Source organism: Meles meles, chromosome 6 (genome assembly GCF_922984935.1).
Source record: "Meles meles chromosome 6, mMelMel3.1 paternal haplotype, whole genome shotgun sequence".
NCBI classification, from domain to species: domain Eukaryota; kingdom Metazoa; phylum Chordata; class Mammalia; order Carnivora; family Mustelidae; genus Meles; species Meles meles.
Window position 1 is genome coordinate 114,961,168 of NC_060071.1, and position 19,524 is coordinate 114,980,691.

General features: G+C 42.0%; 1 protein-coding gene across 11 annotated transcripts in view; it reads left to right on the top strand.

Moving 5' to 3' along the window:
* SYNE2 (spectrin repeat containing nuclear envelope protein 2) overlaps positions 1–19,524 on the top strand; it is a 327,766-nt gene that overhangs the window by 248,847 nt on the left and 59,395 nt on the right. For 10 of the 11 annotated variants that reach the window (XM_046009418.1, XM_046009420.1, XM_046009424.1 and 7 more), the window contains 10 exons: positions 374–570; positions 1,954–2,086; positions 3,477–3,659; positions 4,091–4,237; positions 5,490–5,666; positions 7,417–7,572; positions 9,119–9,271; positions 14,496–14,666; positions 15,111–15,241; positions 18,100–18,304. In XM_046009418.1, the coding sequence (XP_045865374.1) occupies positions 374–570; positions 1,954–2,086; positions 3,477–3,659; positions 4,091–4,237; positions 5,490–5,666; positions 7,417–7,572; positions 9,119–9,271; positions 14,496–14,666; positions 15,111–15,241; positions 18,100–18,304 (1,653 nt within the window). The remainder of the gene's footprint in view (positions 1–373; positions 571–1,953; positions 2,087–3,476; positions 3,660–4,090; positions 4,238–5,489; positions 5,667–7,416; positions 7,573–9,118; positions 9,272–14,495; positions 14,667–15,110; positions 15,242–18,099; positions 18,305–19,524) is intronic. The other variant, XM_046009421.1, reaches the window with a different exon arrangement.

Consider the following 19,524-nt stretch of genomic DNA (forward strand, 5'->3'; position numbering starts at 1 on the left):
CATGAGTTGTGTTTCTTCAGCCACATGGCAAGAGTCTTACGGGTTGGGAGAGTGTTACTCTTTCTTCAGTAGCGTCTACTGGAGGGTTTTTGTTTTGTTTTGTTTTGTTTTAAGATTTTATTTATTTATTTGGCAGAGAGAGAGAGAGGAGGAAGCAGGCTCCCTGCCGAGCCGAGAGCCCGATGCGGGGCTTGATCCCAGGACCCTGAGATCAGGACCTGAGCTGAAGGCAGAGGCTTAGCCCACTGAGGCACCCAGGCACCCCTACTGGAGGTTTTTAATGAAGTATTTGTGAATAGGTTGACTGGCTTCATTTTTCAATAATTCATTCTGTGACTTTACCTTATCTTTTTTTTTTTTTTTTTTTTTTTAGCAGATTAAAAGAAACATCGATGAAAAGCATGCCCGACTTTACCAGACTCTGAATGAAGGCAAACAGCTGGTGGCCTCCGTGAGTTGTCCCGAACTAGAGGGCCAGATTGCAAAGCTAGAGGAGCAGTGGTTGGCCCTAAACAAAAAAGTTGACCATGAACTACACAGACTACAAACACTTCTCAAGCATCTACTCAGGTGTGTTTTCTTAGGGTTGGATTACACTCAGATTTCCACATGGAGAAAGACCTCAGAGGGATCCTGTGGTCACCCAGATTTTACATGCAGTCTCCCTGTTACAAGGTTATTTGTCAGCAGTCTAAAGCTCTAGGGTCCCTCTTCTGGGCTCAGTGGGATCTGGGGTCTTTGAGGTTGGTTTGCTTGAAAACTAGGAATTACGTTCTAAAGGTATCACGTTGCCTTTATACCATGTCACTGTTCCCTATTCGCCTCCCAAAGTTTTTAAATTAATAAATACTAACTCCAGCTAACAGAAAAGTTTCAAAAAGTCTTCAGAGTTCTTCAGAGAATTTTGTTTAGTGGACCTAACCTTGAAGGTTAGGGTAAAGGGTAAAGAACGTAAAACATTTGAATCTCATCCCTGACTCACAGGGAACTGTCCTTAACCTAGTTAAGAGTTTAAAGCTTACTAGATGTCCAACAACAGATGAATGGATAAAGAAGATGTGGTGTATATTTTATACACACACATACACACACACACGAGTATCATGCAGCCATCAAAAATGAAATCTTGCCATTTTCAAGGATGTGGATGGAACTAGAGGGTATTTTGCTGAGCAAAATAAGTCCCTCAGAGAAAGACAATTATCATATGATCTCACTGGTATGAGGAATTTTGAGAAATAAGACAGAGGATCATAGAGTTAGGGAGGGAAAAATAAACAAGATGAAACCAGAAAGGAGACAGTCCATTAGAGACTCTTAATCTCAGGAAACAAACTGAGGGTTCCTGGAGGGGAGGGGATGGGAGGGATGGGGTGGCTGAGTGATGGGCACCAGGGAGGGTGTGTGCTATGGGGAGTGCTGTGAACTGTGAAAGACTGATGAATCACAGACCTGTGCCCCTAAAACAAATAATACATTATATGTTAATTTAAAAAAAGTTTAAAGCTTAAAACTTACAAAAGGAGAAGCATTTTGCTTGGATATTTTATGTTGGTATGGAGCCAAGGACACTTTATTATATAACTTATACAAATGCTGGTTATAGTTTTACTATAAACAAATCTGTCGAGAACATTTAATGAATAAAAGCAATTGCTCTCCTTACCCATGGGTTTATTTTTGCATAGCTGTAATAAGAAAATGTCTTAGACTCTAAAAATGCCCATTTTGTTATGGATTAGTCATCAGAGAGTCATTGAAGGTGCCAGGAGCATTAGATTTGGGGCATGGGATAAAAACAAGGTGTAATCCTTAAAAACATGATTTTCTGAATAATAGAGCTGATTGGCACAGGAAAACATACAGTAAAATGAGAAGAAAATAGGCCGATGATGCATATCCACCACAGAGTACATTTCTAATTTTCTTCCTCTCTCACTTTGCTCCTGTTAGTTATAACAGAGATTCGGATCAGTTAACCAAGTGGTTGGAATCTTCTCAGCAAACTCTGAATTACTGGAAAGAACAATCCCTCAATGTGTCTCAGGACTTGGATACAATTAGAAGCAACATAAACAAGTTTTTTGTAAGTTGTAATCGAATATGCTCAGATAATTATTGTCAGAAAGAACTATCGGGGAAATGGCCAGGGTTGATAGTGTTGGTCTCCATAATCATTTGTGGATAAGGGATAAGACTTGGGCTAATAGCATTCTTCATACTTAGAGCTATTTGTTTATGTTGGTCATTTATGTATTTAAAATATTAGTTTTTTAAAAAGATTTTATTTATTTATTAGAGAGAGATTGAGAGAGAGAGAGAGCATGAGAAGGGGGAGGGTCAAAGGGAGAAGCAGACTCCCTGCCAAGAAGGGATCCCGAAGCGGGACTCGATTCTGGGACTCCAGGAGCATGACCTGAGCTGAAGGCAGTCGCTTAACCAACTGAGCCACCCAGGTGCCCTGATAAAGAGATTTAATTGACCCTACAAAATACATATGAATTTAAAACTTCGTCTAGCATGGGGCATGCTGTATACAGGCAGGAAAGAACTCCCTGCTCCCTCCCCCTCAAAAAAAACTTAACAGAGTTATTAACTCATAAATATTAAAATTAATAAATACATGGTTTTAAATTGTCATACACAGAACTGATATTTCCACTAAAATGTTCTATGGTTTTGAGATTTTTTTTTAAAAGAAAGCTTTACTTTTGTAATACAAGTTTTTCCCTTTCCCATATTCTTTTCTCTCTTCTCCAATTTCATATTTTGTAGCAGTGATCACTCACCTTGGTATGAAAATGTAAATATTTTAAAATATACTTGAAAACACCTGTGAAGGCAAAGATCAGATATTTTCGTTAAAAATTACTTGCATTTAGTTCATCTCATGTGAACTTTGTGTGCTGTTCCTTTTAAAGTCGAAGTGAGGGCACCTGGGTGGCTCAGTGGGTTTAAAGCCTCTGCCTTCGGCTCAGGTCATGGGATCAAGCCCTGCATCGGGCTCTCTGCTCCGCAGGGAGCCTGCTTCCTCCTCTCTCTCTGCCTGCCTCTCTGCCTAGTTGTAATTTCTCTCTGTCCAATAAATAAAATATTTAAAAAAAAAATAAAGTCGAAGTGATTTGTTTCCTTTTTTTTTTTTAAATATTAATTAAGCCACTCAAGGAGCAGGAATTCGACCTCTTTTGTTCCCTGTCATCCACCTGTCTAATGTCTGTCTAATGCCTGACACTTAGTGGGAAAAATATGTGTGTGTGTGTGTGTGTGTGTGTGTGTGTGTGTACACTTATGAGGCATATGTGCACACATGCTTTTGCGTATACACACACACGTATAGATACACATGCAAACATTTGTGATGTGACTTGAGTTCAGTGATTTCACGTGGGACTCAAAACTGGGTATTCTGACTCTTTGTTCTTCTTCGCTCTTTTCAAATTCTTAACATTTCTCAATGTTCCAACCGTTTCCTCCAGGAGTTCTCAAAGGAACTCGACGACAAGTCGTCCTTGAAGGTGGTGGTTGTGAGTACCGGGAGCCAACTTCTCCACCTGAAAGAAGCCGATACAGCCACACTGAGAGCTGCTTTAGCACAGCTGGAACAGAAATGGACCACGCTCGTAACTCAACTTCCAGATATTCAAGAGAAACTTCATCAGGTGGGTGTTTAAAGACGCAGCGTTCAAATTAGCGTTCACTTGTTAGCTCCCAACTCCTTTAAAATTAATTGCTCTGACTCAGTAATTTTCATTGACACCACCTATTTTTCCACTGGCTCCACTGAATATAGGTCTTAATTACCGGCCTCTCCCCCAGTGGGATCTTTCTTAACAGAGAAATCAGGCTTAATTACTTTATTTCCCAGTTTATCTGCATCGCTGTGTTCCTTCATGTGAAGGTCATCGTCATTGTTTTGGGGTCGCTTATTCTGAGCCTGAATGCTGGGTTTGTTTTTGTGAGTCACCTGCCTAATTGTGGAGAGAGACCTTTTATCGAACCAGATAGCCTCTTTAGTGGATGCCCTGATTTATTTTTGTCAACGGCGGGTAATTAAATGGAATTTATGGAATTAAATGCTTTGTCCTCGCAGCTTCAGATGGAGAAGTTGCCATCTCGCGAAGCAATCACAGAAATGATCAGCTGGATGAACACTGTAGAGCGTCACATTGCGGGCGAAGACTCGGAGCGCTCGCCGAGTTCCGCACCTCAAGTGAAAAATCTGCTTCAAAAGTACAAGGTAATTAAACAAAAAGAGCCAGAAGCCTTTTCATCAAATGAGAAGGCAAGTCAGTCGGAAGGGAAAGACAGAACAAAGAGACACGTAGGATGGGATTTCGAAAAACTCACTGTAGCGGCAGGGAATGGGGTGGTGGGTGATTCAAGGCAGATGTTAGCCTCCTTGCTCTTCTGCCGCCTGGTTTCCTGTGGTGGCTCCCGTCACCACGGGGCAGAATGCAGCCTTGTAACTGGCTCTGGCCCCTCTTTACCTCTCCAGCCTCCTCTCAATCTTCATTCCCCGCTAAGACCCTAGACACTGCCGGAAGCGAATGAACCTGCCGTGTCTGGCGTTCTCCCTGCTCGTGCTTCGGTGTGCGCTCCTCCTTCGGGCTGGAATTCTCGTGCCCCACGTCTAGTCATAGAACTGCTCTCCGTCACCTTTCAGGAGTCTGCTCAGGTGTCACCCGATTTGGAAGTCTGCTCCTGACTCTCCCTGCCAGATGACTAGACTTTCCGGGATTAGGTGTCTCCGCGATGCTATAATTATTCAGTTACTTGTCTGTCTCCCCACCTTGCCTTAGCCTCTGGAGAGTGGGGGCCATCCTTCACCTCCCCGAAGTAGCTCACCTAGCCCAACACTTGGCATCCAGTAGATATTAAGTGATTGTTCTTTGCATAAGAGAATGCATAAGGAAAAGTTGATTTCCTTCAATAAACAGACATGAAGGCGGCCTTCTCCGTGATGTTTGGTTTCATGTAGATGGAACTAACATTGAACAAGCCGCACACGAGCATTTACTGTGTGCCAGGCAGATCTGCCACTAGGAACACGAGATAAATGAAGACTCTGGTCATTGCCTTCAGACCCTCTCAGGCTGGTGGATCGAGCCTCTGGTAGATGGAGGATGAATTTCTTAGTCACGAAGTGTGATGTTAGAAGGGTTTTATTTTTCTGGGCTAACACATCCTCACTTCAGTGGGTGGTAGCATCTTTGGAGGGTCCGCACCTATGTATTATAGGCCCTAACAACGTAGCACATACCACATGGCTTTCTCCCTGCTGCCTCCTCGGCACGTGGAATTCTCCAAGAGACTCTCCGCTCAAAGTGGACATTCGGTGGGATTTGGGGAAGGGTTGGACAGAACTCCAGATGGGTGCCCCTAGGGGAACGAATGGGAGTTTGGGGCTCCCTGGAGTGTTCCAGAGGGAGAATCCTGTTCAGTTACTTCAGTTGAGGTTTTGGTTGGTTAATTTTGTTTGTTTGTTTTAGGAGTTCAGAATGGAAATGGACTATAAACAGTGGATCGTTGACTTTGTCAACCAGTCATTACTTCAGCTAAGCACCTGTGATGTAGAGAGTAAACGCTACGAGAGAACAGAGTTTGCGGAGCACCTGGGAGAGATGAACCGCCAATGGCAGCGGGTACACGGAACACTAAATAGAAAGGTGTGCTCACGTGTCACAGTTTGTGTGATCTGGCCTTTGCAACATACCACTTTCTGAAAAATTTCAAAAGATACTCGTGGTTAACTCACAAGGGAAGTCTAATAATCCCCTCCATGATAGCCCTTTTTTGAAGCCTGTGTTCTGACATTCTCCGTTGGTGCCTCCAGGAGCCTATGAAGTTCTTACTTCTTTGAGATTTCTTCTTTTTTTTTTTTAAGATTTTATTTATTTATTTATTTGACAGACAGAGACCACAGATAGGCAGAGAGGCAGACAGAGAGAGAGGAAGGGAAGCAGGCTCCCTGCTGAGCAGAGAGCCCGATGCGGGGCTCGATCCCAGGACCCTGGGATCATGATCTGAGCCGAAGGCAGAGGCTTTAACCCACTGAGCCACCCAGGCACCCCTTCTTTAAGATTTCTTAGTGGGAAATGGAGTTAGGCAAGTGAGGAGGAGAAATTTTAAAAAGATGTCAAGTACTACGTGAGACTACTCAATGGTTGGAGATTTTGACATTTTCTGTGAAAGTAAATGTTCAAAAGTGGCAAAGCTATGACAGCTTTGAAAAGATTCTGAAAAGAGAGAAAAATGTACGTGGCCTTTCGGTAGACTTTCATTCCATGACTCTGAAAAATATTAAGAAAGCCTTATTCTTGGAAGAATATTCAGTATTTATATATAATTGATAGTAGCAGTTGGTTGATTTCTTTATGTGTAGAGAATACATACAAATGGATTTATCCAATTAAGATTCAAGTGCATGAATGGACAAAGAACATGAACAGACAGTTTACAAAAGAGAAAATTGATAATTAGCAAATCAACATGGAAAGATTACAACTTCAATTAACAGGCATTCAGAGTAAACATTATGTAACATTATACATTTATTAAATTAGAAAAATTTAGTAAGATAAAGATAAAAGCCCAAAGCTATCCCATTCACATGCAGATAATGGCTTACAGACCCTTTTGAAAAGCATTTAGAAAATTTCAAGAACTGGAATAACAATCATCTTATTTCTTTACCTAGCCATGCCCCCTCTTACACATTTATCTTAAGTGGATAGCCCTTCAAAAAAGGGAAAAATGTGCACACAAAGGATTCAACATTATTTATACTGGTGAAAAATGTAAAATGCCTTAATTTCCAAGTATACAGTGTCCATACTGTGTCCATTTGATAAAGCATTGGGCAGCCTTTTAAATTAATATAAGGCATATGTCATAAGCAACTGAGCAGGTGCCTATGACATTGGAAAAGGAACATAAAACTTTACATATACTGTGACTAAAACCTAATAAAAATTGTGAGCATAGAAATGAGAAGAATCACAGATGGTAAAAAGCCATTATTTTATTAAAGTGATTATTGGTGATATTTTTGATACTGACTTAATTTTTAAGCCACTCTAATGAAGAGTGTCTAGGGAAAGAAAGTTTTCTTAAGTATATCAGTAGATAGTGCAATGAAAAAATACTGCATATTACCAACACAATTTTTATTTTGTACAGGTATTGTGGAACTCCAAAAGCGCCAAGTTGCTTAGGCTGGCTTTCCTTTCAAATGCTAGAGGGCATTTTAATTCTGTTTCCTAATTTATGAGTCTTCATTCCAAAAGTTTTTGGGAAATCTTAGGCTAAATATGAGGCATCTGAAAAGACACAAAATGATTTAGTTAAAAATAACTGTCATGACATTTGCATTTTAAAGTATGTGGTTTAAAATTTTATTTTCTTGTAACTTAACAGATACAACACTTAGAACAACTTTTGGAAAGTATCACTGAGAATGAAAACAAAATACAGATTTTGAACAACTGGATAGAGGCCCAAGAGGAGAGACTAAAAACTTTACAAAAACCTGCAAGTGTGATCTCAGTGCAGAAGACACTCCTGGACTGTCAGGTGAGAAGGCACGTGGCTCCTGACCACGCGGTGTGGCCGGGCTGGTTATGTGGCCTTGTGGTTCAGTTGCTGCTTCTGCCCCAAGGACCAGGGTAAGCAGCTGTACTTGCTGAAGGTGTCCTCCAAATCCCCAGGTACTTCCTTTGTTACGTAAAATGGGTTTTACAGAATTGCACACTGCTATTTTATTTTCATGACAGGCAGATGTCTTTTTCTGTTATTGTTGTTCCTAAGCCTTGAATGTGACTCCTAAAAGAAAATGTTCAGAGGACATTTTGATTTGATGTTTTCCAATTTGTGTGTGTATGTTTTATTAACTTACTCAATATTTACAGAATTACTCTTAAGGTTTCCATTATTTGTAGTTTCATTCTGTTTCTTCAGAAGAAGGTGATTTTCTTTTACCTGCTACGTATTGTGTTCTGACAGGACCACTTGGCCCTGGGAACCACTGGCTAAATCACACTTGAGCTTAAAGCTCTTGGCCGTGCCCTTTATTTTGCTCTGTTGTCATTTGCCAGGTCACTTAGTCTCTGAGACGCCCTCACCCAAGTGTAGATTAATCTTCCTCGAGTACTGCCCGGATGATGTCCCTCCATACTGAAAACACTCCGGCTATCCCTGTCACTATAGCCGGCACGGGGGATGCTGCCTCTGCAGCTGCTGCGTGAGCATGACACGACTCCCTGTTGGGGCTAGAGGTCAGCTCACACCCGGTTCTACTGAGAAGGTTCTAGAACAATACTGGGCATGCTAGGGGAGCAGCAGTGCTCATTAGAAGAGGTCTTGCAAGTGGTCCTGTCCTGTTGCTGAGTAGCCACTAGCCATTTCCATTGAGAATTCCTTCAGCCACCTCAGATCCAGCAGCCGACACTCCACAGGTCTGTGCCGCACCATCCCCCACAGGCCACCCTGGTTTCATTCGAGTTCTAAATTTTTTTTTTTTTTAAGATTTTATTTTTTATTTATTTGACAGAGAGATCACAAGTAGGCAGAGAGGCAGGCAGAGAGAGAGGAGAAAGCAGGCTCCCCGCGGAGCAGAGAGCCCGACGCGGGGCTCGATCCCAGGATCCTGAGATCATGACCTGAGCCGAAGGCAGCGGCCTAATCCACTGAGCCATCCAGGCGCCCCTCATTTGAGTTCTAAACTACCCACGGCATGGGGTGTTCCTCACTGTTTTCCAAATGAGCAAAATGGAGGCTTGGAGGTTTGATGACTTAAGGTCTGATCAGATGGCCAATACCGGGCAGGCATGGAATGGGGACTGGGTTTCCTGGGCTCTTTCTACTATACCATGATGATAACCACTTACTCCCTAGACTCTTCTGAAATCTGGGTCTATGTAATGATTGAAATTATTATAAAAACTCATACTGTAGTAGTTGCAGAAATTGAATGTATGGTGATTAAAATGTCTTTAGGTGTGATGTTATTTAATTATGTACTCTACTGGCGTTTTTACTCGAGAAGGGCAATTTCCTGTCTCTTATACCTTAATCTTCTGTGATATCGTGCATTGAAAACTTTCCCCTCTCGGCCTTCCAGGATATAGAAAATCAACTTGCCGTTAAATCCAAAGCCCTCGATGAGTTGAGACAAAGTTACCTGACTTTGGAGAGTGGGACAGTGCCACTGTTGGAAGACACAACATCCAGGATTGATGGGTTATTTCAAAAAAGGAGCAGTGTTATCAACCAGGTACTAGAACTCATTTGAAATACACCGTTTCTCTTCTGTATTCTTTCATCTCTTTTGGTTTTTGTTTAATTACAGAAACTCATGCCATGCTAAAAACTGAGGAGTTGCTCAGAGAAATACGCAAGTAGAGAAAAGCATTTCAAATCCCGTTGTTTTTGCCCCGGATAATTAGAGGTAGAGCCACCAGTTCCAACACCGTTGGCAAGCTAGAAGTTCATTTGGTTATCTTTGTTTTGTCTGACGTACTCACAGACAAAGATGTCTCCACTCCTCAAGCCAACAAGCATCTGGCAGTATTTCCTGGCCAGATACACAGGAGCTGCTAAGAAAAAGCATGTCCAGAGAGGTGCCTCAGAGAGGGAGTGATCCTGTCTCCTGTAGCCTCTATTAAGTCAGAAGTGTGGTCAGCATATGGAGAACTCCAGAGGTGGGGAGAAGCACAGCACGTGTTGAAGAGGAAGCGTGTAAAAGATGCCTCATCGTTTTACGCAACATGTCTTATTTTTTTTTTATTATTTTTTATTCATTAGAGAGAGCGTAAGCAAGAGAGCACAAGCCAGGGAGGGGCAAAGGGAGAGAGAGGAGCAGACTCCCTGCTGAGCAGGGACACCACCCCGTGGGACTCCATCCCAGGGTCCTGGGATGGTAACCTGCGCCAAAGGCAGACCCTTAACCAACTGAGCCACCCAGGAACCATGGAAGACATGTTAAAGTCTGCATTTACCCCTTCTAGGAGTAGAGCACCAAAAGAGCAAAGACAGGCATCAATAGATATTACAACTTTGATGGTTCCCCACAAATGGAGAGAAAAACGATAAATACTAGCCAGTTGTATAGGTGTGTCCATACGTCCCAGAGGTCCTTATTGTGGACTTATTTGTTGTCTTCTAAAAGGTACTTTTGACCATTTGTTCCAAGAGGGAATTGGGAATAGCCTTTATGAATGAAACTCATAGGTGACCCTCAACCTCCTTTCTCCCTTAGAACTCAGGCAGGAAAACAGAGATGAGCTTAACACACCTTGTGTGAGTCATTTGTTAAATATATCTTCTGTGAGGCACTGGGCTCACTGCCAACAGTACAAAGATAAACAAGAAAATAAATGGGTCCTACTCAAAGAGCTCCCTGGAGGAAACATATTTGAACAGATAATCACAACACAATGAATTATAATAAAAATGTAGGGTAAAAAATATTGAGGTAATGCAAGTAAAAAAACATGCAGATGGTACTAACCATAGAAGATAGACGTATAGATAAATGGAATAGAATTAAGAGTCCAGAAATAAACCCTCAAATTACAGTCAACTAATTCTTAGACAAGGATATCAAGACAGTTCCAGGGTAGGGGGATAGTCTTTTCAAAAAATGGTACTAGAAGAGCTGTATATCCACATTCAAAAGAATGAAGTTAGACCTATACCTTCATACCTTGTATAAAAATTAACATCGATCAAAGATACAAGTGCTAAAACTAGAAAACGCTTAGAAGAAAACCTATGTCTAAATCTGCGTCAGTAGATTAGGCTATAGTTTCTTGGGTACAACACCAATCGCACAAGCAATGAAGGAAAAAAATAAGCTGGACTTCATCAACACTGAACACTTTTGTGTGTGAAAGGACACCATCAACAAAGGGAAGTGACACAGCACAAAACAGAAGAAAATATTTGCATATTTAGGGGCTTGAATCTACAATATAGAAAGGACACATGACTGAAGGGAAAACCTGAGTAAGTGATCTGAATAGCTATTTCTCTAAAAAAGATACAAATGGCCAATAAGTACCTGAAAAGGTGCTCAATATTATTAATCAAGGAAATGCAAAGCAAAGCCACAATGAAATACTACTTTACACCGCCCTCAGTCGTGGTAGTAATAAGGCAGACTACCAAATGTTAGCAAGGGTATGGAGGCATTGAAACCCATGCTGCTGGTGAATGCAAGAGGGAGCAGCTGCTTTGGAGAAAGCCTGGCAGGTCCTAAAATGCTTAAACATAGACTTATTGTATGACTCAGCAACTTCACTCCCAACTCTCTACCCAAGAGAAATGAGAACATATGTCCACACCAAAAACTTGTGCATGAATATTCCTAGCAGGATGATTCATAATAGCTAAGAAGTAGACACGATCCAAGTGTCCCTCGACTTATGAATGGGTAAATAAATGGTATATCCATGCAATGAGATATTACTCAGCCATAAAAAGGAGTGAAGTACTGACAGTTACTACAACATTGATGGCCTGGAAAACATGCTAAGTGAAAGGAGGCAGTCACCAAAGACTATATATTGTGTGATTCCAGTTATATGAAATGTCCAGCATAGACAGATTCTCTAGGGAGAAAAGCTAGATTATGGCTGTGGAAGAGCTAGTGAAGAATGAGGAGTGACTGCCAATTGGGTGGGTTTTCTTTTTAGGGTGATGTTCTAAAACTGATAATGGTGATTATATACCTTAAATAGGGGAATCATATGGAATGTGAGTTATCTCAAAGCTACATCCTTTTTTTTTTTTTTTTTTTTTTAGATTTTATATATTTATTTGACAGAGATCACAAGCAGGCAGAGAGAGAGAGTGGGGGAAGCAGGCTCCCTGCCAAGCAGAGAGCCCAATGCGGGGCTCAATCCCAGGACCCTGAGACCATGACCTGAGCCGAAGGCAGAGGCTTAACCCACTGAGCCATCCAGGCACCCCTCAGTGCTATTTTTTTTTTTTAATTTATTTTTTAAAGTATATCTCTCTACCTAACGTGGGGCTTGAACTCATGACCTCTGAGATCAGAGTTGAGCATGCTCTACCGACTCAGCCAGCCAAGTGCCCCAAAGTTATTCTTTTTAATGCAGAAAACACAAAACCTAGACCATCCATTCATAAGTACTCCAAAGTCAGTAGAGCCCCGTCTTTAAGAGCAAGGGCTTTGATTCTCCCTCTGAATAGAAAATGGGGTTGCCAGGATTTTTATCTGTGTCCCAGGGCAGGTACTTAACCTCTCTATGCCTCAGTTTCCTGGTCTGTAAAATAGGGGTGATAATACTAGCTTTTAGCAATGCGTCTGCTGCCCTACTGGCTGATGCTGCTTTTAGCATTCTGAATATGTTCCTCCTTGTTTCTGGTGTAGTGAATTTTGCTTCATAGTCTTTTTATCCTTCCCCTCAAACCACATGTGCCATTTCTTTTCCATGAAGCTGTAATAGTCTGAGGGTTGCCCTTAAGTGGACCAGTAGATGTACCAACTTGGTATGTAGAAGCCACGAAGGCCGCCTGTGGCCTGGACCATGGCGGTGCCTTGTGTAGCCGTGTGCCTATAGGAACCATTTTATCTGAATCATCCCTGCCACGCAGAGAAGTTGTAGCTTCTATCTGTAGGGAGTTCCCTTCCTACCTCCTTTGTTTCCTTACTATCTTTTATTCTTTCTTAATGATGGATTCTTTTCCTGAGCCATTGAGCCCTTGTAAAGACATTCCGCCTACACAGTTGCCAGTTGTGAGACCGATATTTTAGCATAAAGAACCAGGTGGTTCTTTATCTGTCCTTATTTGGGGCAGGGTTTGAGGAAGCCTGCCTGTCAACATGGATTTGTGTCCTTCACGTAGATGTTAAGCAGAGAACAGAGGGCCTGAACGCAGGCCTGGGTGGTTACATCTAAAATTTGACATCACGTCACAAATGAAGCTGTCCAGTTGGGCCAACATCATGATCACACTCCATTTCTACTCAGATCCTTATTTTAAATTGAGATGTAATTCAAATGCCATAAAACCACCCTTGTGAGTGTACAGTTCAGTGATTTTTAGTGTATGCATAGAGATACACAACCATTAGTACTGTGAAATTCCAGGACATTTTTGTCAACTCAGAAAGAAACCCCCCTTACTCTGCATTCCTCCCTTCCCTTAGTCCCTAGAAACACTAATCTACTTTGTCTATGTAGGTGCCTATTCTGGACAGTCCATACACGTGGAATCATACAACATATGGTCTTCTCTGTTTTCTTTCACCTAGCATGTTTTCAACATCAATATTATAGTCTGTGTCAGAACTTTATGGAGGAAAAATGTTCCATTGTATGGTTATAGCATGCTTAGTTTATCCATTGATGGACATTTGGGTGGTTTTGACTTTTCATGAATCATACTGCTATGAACATTTGGGTACAGGTTTTTGTATGAACATACGTTTCCATTTCTCTTGGGAATAAACTTAAGAGTGGAATTAGTGGGTCATATGATAACTCTGTACTTAAGTTTTTGAGGAATTGACAAATGTTTTTCTACAGATGTTGTACCATTTTATGTTTCTACCAGCAATATATTAGAGTTCTAGTTTTTCCACACTCTCGCCAATACTGTTTATTGCCCAACTTGTATTATAGCCATCTTAGTGGATGTGAAATGACATCTCATTGTTGTTTTGATTTATATTTCTCTAATGACTGTGGATGTTCTTTAGAGAGGTATCTGTTCAATCCTTTGCCCAATTTAATTCTTTGGTTATTTTTTTTTTATTGTTGAGCTATAAATGGTCTTGATGCAGCGTATAGAAATATATATACTTACATATTCTCAGTTGTATCTGAGATCATTTACATGCTTCAGCCTCCCACGGTTATCAAACATACTAAAGGATAAAATATGCCTGCCATTGCATTTCCTCCTACTTGGTCCTTGCCTACCATTTTGACCGAGCATGTGCCTCTCCAATATATAGTGACTCAGTGCTGGCCAACAGAGATAACATTTTATACTTACAGTGCTTTACAATTTTCAGAACACTTTCACAGACACTATGTTATTTGTGTTTTTATTTATTATATCTATTTTGTGAGTAGGGAAACGAGTTCAAGGGTTAAATAACTTGTCCAAGATCAGAAAGCTCAGGTTGTCACTGACATGTATGCTCACAGATTCTGACTCCCCACCTGTTGTTGTTTCCCTGGGCTGTCTCCTGCTGGGCTGAGCTTTATCCACACTGATCCTTCTGGCCTTAGGGCTCTTTTCCATTCACCTGTTTTAAAACTTAGTCGTGTCTGATATTTTTTGTTCATTAACCTACCCTTCCCACCTGGGACACTCGCCCAGTGCTCTCCAACTGAGATGCCTAATTTGGATCCCATGGTAGAATCCTTAGAAGGAGCAGATGATGAGAGAGCCTCTTCTCAATTTTCTAAATGTTTTTTCTAATCTAAGTGATTTTCTAACTGTTTCCACTTCTCATACAGGTCAATGAGCTCAAGACCTCCATGCAGTCTGTTTTACAGCAGTGGAAGGTTTGTGATAAACTGTATGAGGAAGTGACGATGATGACGATCCGATTCTGGTACTGCATAGAGCACAGCAAGCCTGTGGTTTTGTCATTAGAAGCCTTAAGATGCCAGGTGCAGAGCCTTCAGGTAAATTAACTATATCTTAGCCCAGTGCATCCTCTGTTGGCAGAAAATCTCCAGTGGAGTCAAGCCCAGAAATGGACACAATGGCCTTGATGCTGTCCACAGAGAAGCACACAACAGTATTTTAAATAGCAGCATCAAAAGCCCAACATGGAATTCTAAAATGAGTCCCATGAGCCCGATGAGTAAAACTTTATAAAAGGATACATTGGCTTTTTCGTCATTGTTTGAGTGTGTGTCTGTTAGTGTACTTTTTAGAGTTCTTTCTTAAATGAAAGAGTGCCACTCAGTTGTTTTCTTCTTCACATTTCTAATCATTTCCCCCAGTCCTATTAAAGTTTGAGCGTTCGTGTTACTGTGATGTGGCAGCACGTGTTGGTAAGCAGCTGCCTCCTTTGGACGTGGCCAGGCCATTCTGAAAGGAACGCTCCTGCTCTCTCCTCTCAGTCTCTTCAAGACGAAGCTGAGGGCAGTGAAGGAAGTTGGGAGAAACTGCAGGAGGTGGTTGGGAAACTCAAGGACCGCTGCCCCTCGGTTGCAGAGATAATCGAAGAGAAATGTCAGATCACGCATGCCAGGTATGCTTTAAGATACTGCTTGAATAACAGCAGGTATCTTTATCTCCGTGACATGGGGTGAACGACGTTACAGAGGCTTTGTGAAGTCTTCGTAGTCGCTGGAGATAACTGGGTTTGTGCAATTCTGGTTTCTGCTCTGAAGCATCTAGTTACGTAAGATTTGATTTGGGGAAGGCTGTTTCTTACCTTGTAGCCAGGGTCTCCACTCTCAGAGGGCACAGACTAACGGCCCAGTGCGAGCTTCAGGGACACCAAAATCCCAGGCAGAGACAGGCTTATGGGGTAGTCGGATGGACAGTCTGTTTCATTGGAAATGTAAGATGGAAGAAAGGGGATGTTATTACTCCGCTTGGGGAGATGATTCATGAGATTGGAAAGAATTCTTTGATGAACTGCTTATGCTAGAAAGTTCCTTCTAAGGAATGTGGCCCTAGTTCATTGCAAGGCTTTTATTTTGCTCAGTAGGACATGAAATTTGGCCTAAAGATAATTTGTTCTGATGACGAAGACATGTGAGCTAGCCTCCGTGCCCTTCTCTATCCTTCCTCCATGCAGAGTCAGCATCTCTGGAAATCTACTCTGAACAAGGTTCAACAAGGGGCATCAAGTTTATATACCCCACAGTGGCACCCTCAGCTCACAATCCAGTCCTTACTGGGAGAAGGGAAGGAGGGAGAGAAAGGAGGCACATAGAGGTGTATCTGATGCCACTTCCGGTATCAGGGCCGCCCTCGAAACAGGGCAGTGTGGTTTGCAGTAAAGGGATTCAGCTGTTGTCACTTGTTACATTGTTGGCATAAGAATGCACCAGAAGACTTGTTGGAAAAGGTTGCAGAAAATAGCACCAAAATACTCATGGTCATTATCTGTACATTAATGATCTGTCAGGCGGTTTTGTTACCTTCTCTTTATAGATAGGCAAGTATGTAGGTAGGAAGGTAGGTAGATAAGCTAGATACAGACGTAGGGATACATAGATTTAAACATACATGTTTTGTGGGGTTTTGTTTTTATTTTATAAGGAGTGTATGTTGTATTTATAAATGGGAGAAAATATTGTTAAGACAACACTATTCTGGGGCGCCTGGGTGGCTCAGTTGGTTGGGCGACTACTTTCGGCTCTGGTGTTGGTCCTGGAGTCCTGGGATTGGGTCCCACATTGGGCTCCCTGCTCGGCGAAGAGTCTTTTTCTCCCTCTGACCTGTCCCCTCTCATGCTCTCTCTCTCTCCCTCTCCTATAAATAAATAAATAATATATTTTTAAAAACAAACCTATTCTGGGATTCCTAGGTGGCTCAGTTGGTTAAGTGTCTCCCTTCTGCTTAGGTCAGAGGCTAAGGTCCTGGGATTAAGCCCCACATTGGGCTTCCTGCTCAGCAGGGAGCCTGCTTCTCTCTCTGCCTAGTGTTCCCCCTGCTTGTGCTCACTCAATCTCTCACAAATAAATAAAATTAAATCTTTTAAAAAAAAAAACCAACTGTCCTGCTAAGATTTTTGAAATCCATAAAAATGAAGCAGGTGTGCCATTTTTCACCTTTTCCATCTGTTTAGCAGGGTTAAGACTGATTCTGAAACAAGCATTTTCATGTGCTTCGGGTAAAAATGTAAATATTACAATGCTTCCAGAAAGCTAGTTTGACCATATATATACCCATAACCTTAAAAATGTTTACATATTTTTATTCCTTGACCAGAGTAATTCTCTCTGAAATCTAGTTTAAGGCCAGTGTCTTGAAATACAGAAAAAGGCCTTTTGAGCAAAGTTGTATCTGAGCATTAGATTTGAAAGCAAGAATTGAAAATTACTTCAGTATTCGCATTAATCTCAAATTTGGTAATTAAGCAAAAACCAGACCATTTAAAGACTACTATATACGGCCATTTCAAATTAGACTTCCTTATTTTTTATTAATAACATGGGGAGATTTGTAAGTTATATAGGAAAGGTACTACAGTCTGTATGTGGAGTAAAAACAATTTCCATTATTCCTGCTATTACATAAGGGACATGTTGCTTTTGTAATTAGAAAATAAATTTGGGTAGGGGCGCCTGGGTGGCTCAGTGGGCTAAAGCCTCTGCCTTCGGCTCAGGTCATGATCTCAGGGTCCTGGGATCGAGCCCCGCATCGGGCTCTCTGCTCAAGCGGGGAGCCTGCTTCCTCTTCCTCCTCCCTCTCTCTCTGCCTGCCTCTCTGCCTACTTGTGATCTCTGTCTGTCAAAGAAATAAATAAAAATTAAAAAAAGAAAAAAAAAAAAGGAAAAGAAATTTGGGGACGTGTGGGTAGCTCAGTTGGTTAAGCGTCTGCCTTTGTCTCAGGTCATGATACCTGGGTCCTGGGATCAAGGCCCATATCAGACTCCCTGCTCAGTGTGGAGTCTGATTCTCCCTCTGCCCCTGCCCCTGCCCCTGTTTGTGCACGCTCTCTCTCTCTCTCTCTCTTTCATTCCCTCTGACAAATAAATTAAATCTCCAAAAATAAAATAAGGCTGGCGTAAGCACAATTTAAATAAGGCCTACTTAATGACTCCCCCCATCTCTAAACCAGGAGCCCCTCCCACGTGGAGAAGGTTTCATCGGGCCTGCAGTTCAGCACGTTTTCTGTCTTTGCGTAACAGATATTCGTGATACAATAGATCTTGCCCTTCACAAATTGGGTAGTTTTTGTTGAGAATTATAAAGTTGATGAAATGTCCTGATTTGGAACTTCTGCTTATATAATGGTGACACATTAATGAAAACGTCGTTTATGTCTCACCAGCCCATCTGCTATTGACCTGTCGGCAGAATGTGTGCACTGTGCTTTTGCTGTTTGGGACAGGCGGTCTGAGGGTCCCCTTGTTCATGTTGTTCTGACAGGTGGACCCAGGTAAACCACGACATTGCAGACCAGTTGCAGAAGGCCCAGAGCCTGCTCCAGCTCTGGAAGGCCTATAACAGTGCTCACACGGAAGCTACAGCGAGGCTGGAGCAGCAAGAAGCAAAGTACCAAGAGCTTGAAAACATCAACATGTCTGGAAACAACCTGGCTGAGATCCTGACCCCAGCCCTGCAGGATGTAAAGGTGGTTGCAAAGCCCATTGGGAAAACGAAGGCCGAGATAGGGCCATGACCCAGGGACGAGACAGACCTTAGGGACAAAGAAGTGGGTCAGGACAGGTTCATGAGCCACCCATGTAGGACACGAACGAGCCTGGGGTGTTGTAGGGTTGGGAGAGACAGGTGGCGGCTCAGAGGCGAGGTCTAGGCAGCGGGTTAAGTAGGTCAAGGGTACCTGACAGCATCTCGTTTCAAGTTTCCCCCTTCAGTCTAACAGGTAAATCTCCAAAGCAAAAGCCTCATACCAGGTCTCCAACGAAGGCAAAAGTATCTCAACTTAGTATGATCATCTACACTCACACACATCTGTAGTCTTGCTTGAGAAATAATCATGGACTCATGCCACATTAACACGGCATTTCTGTGGGTTTCTAATCATTTCTAACGATTTTTAGACTATAGTTAAGAGTTGTATAATTTTATCCTGTTAGAATGATGAATGCCCAGAAAGTGAATATACGCTGTAGTTTTAAACTGGGTGCATTGTGTGTATCTTCTGATACTATAGGTCAAATCAAAAAGTATTCATCAACTTAGACAATCCAACAAATATGATCTGTATTTCAGATTAACTTCTACCTGATCTGTTGTTTAAACAAACATACACTGTATTTATAGAGTAGCCCTAAAGTCAGCTTGATTAATGAGATTCTACAGTCTCTGCAAATGAGCCCATTTATGTCATAAAATCTCAAACACAGGACAGAGTTGCATTGATTCATAAAACAGCCTTAAAGCAGGTCCCTGAAGTGTTCGATGATGAGAAACATCAAACAGAGGACTACCGGGTGGTCTCCAGTTTCTGTACACTGGAAGGCCCAAACTCTGTTGATCAGTTGTCAGTTTTAGCTCTAAACTGACATATTTCTGAAGATCACCACTGATGTGCCTCATGTAATCAAAGTTTGGTTTTTTCAGCTCTTTAAAATAAACACTATTGGGGCGCCTGGGTGGCTCAGTGGGGTAAGCTTCTGCCTTCGGCTCAGGTCATGATCTCAGGGTCCTGGGATCAAGCCCCGCATCGGGCTCTCTGCTCTGCAGGGAACCTGCTTCCCCCTCTCTCTCTGCCTGCCTCTCTGCCTACTTGTGATCTCACTCTGTCAAATAAATAAAATCTTTTTTAAAAATTAAACACTATAAAAAAAATAAACACTAACAAATTCTGCCCACAATTTTAGGGCAGAA